General features: G+C 70.5%; 1 protein-coding gene across 1 annotated transcript in view; it reads left to right on the top strand.

Annotated features, from left to right (window-relative positions):
* Positions 1–258: 258 nt before the first annotated feature.
* NDUFB8 (NADH:ubiquinone oxidoreductase subunit B8) overlaps positions 259–556 on the top strand; it is a gene marked incomplete in the record, with an annotated part of 8,972 nt that continues 8,674 nt past the window's right edge. The window contains 1 exon segment of the mRNA XM_014591154.2: positions 259–387. Within this exon segment, the coding sequence (XP_014446640.1) occupies positions 303–387 (85 nt within the window).

The raw sequence follows: 556 nt of genomic DNA, 5'->3' as shown, positions 1-556 counted from the left end.
TGGGAGAGGTGGGCCACCGTGCCCCGAGAGTCCCTGGATGGGTGTAAGTCAGCTGAGGGAGAAGAGGCACACGAATCTGAAATACCAAAGACGCGACCTGCCTGCTCCTCTCTCCTTCCCGCGGCGGTTCCCAGCCCCTAGCCAAGCGTCCTCCCGGCGGGCTGCCCACCTGGGTTCTACAACCCCGCCCCCGGGGAGCCCCGAACACTTCCGCGGCGCCGGCTCCTCCCGTCGCGCTGGGCCCGGCTCTGCCGCCGCGCGGGCTTTTGCGCATGCGCGGGGCGTAGGCGGAGAAGGTGAAGATGGCGGCGGCCAGGGCAGGGGTCCTGGGGATCCGGTGGCTGCAAAGGGCAACCCGGAACGTGGTGCCGCTGGGTGCACGGACAGGTCGGCGAGAGCGGCGAGGCCGGCGGGGGAAGGGGATGCCCGAGGTTTGGCGTGTCGGGAGGTGGGGAACCATGGGTACCGAGGCTCCTGTGCCCCGGCCGGGGCGAAGGTGGAGCTGGTGCACCCAGAAAAGGGAAGGGGTGCAAGGTCGCGGGGGTCCCGCGAAGTC

This window comes from Tupaia chinensis, unplaced genomic scaffold (assembly GCF_000334495.1).
Source record: "Tupaia chinensis unplaced genomic scaffold, TupChi_1.0 Scaffold000539_1, whole genome shotgun sequence".
Classification (NCBI taxonomy): Eukaryota; Metazoa; Chordata; class Mammalia; order Scandentia; family Tupaiidae; genus Tupaia; species Tupaia belangeri.
The sequence above is the reverse complement of the archived record's forward strand: the minus strand, read 5'-3'. Positions and strand labels throughout refer to the sequence as shown.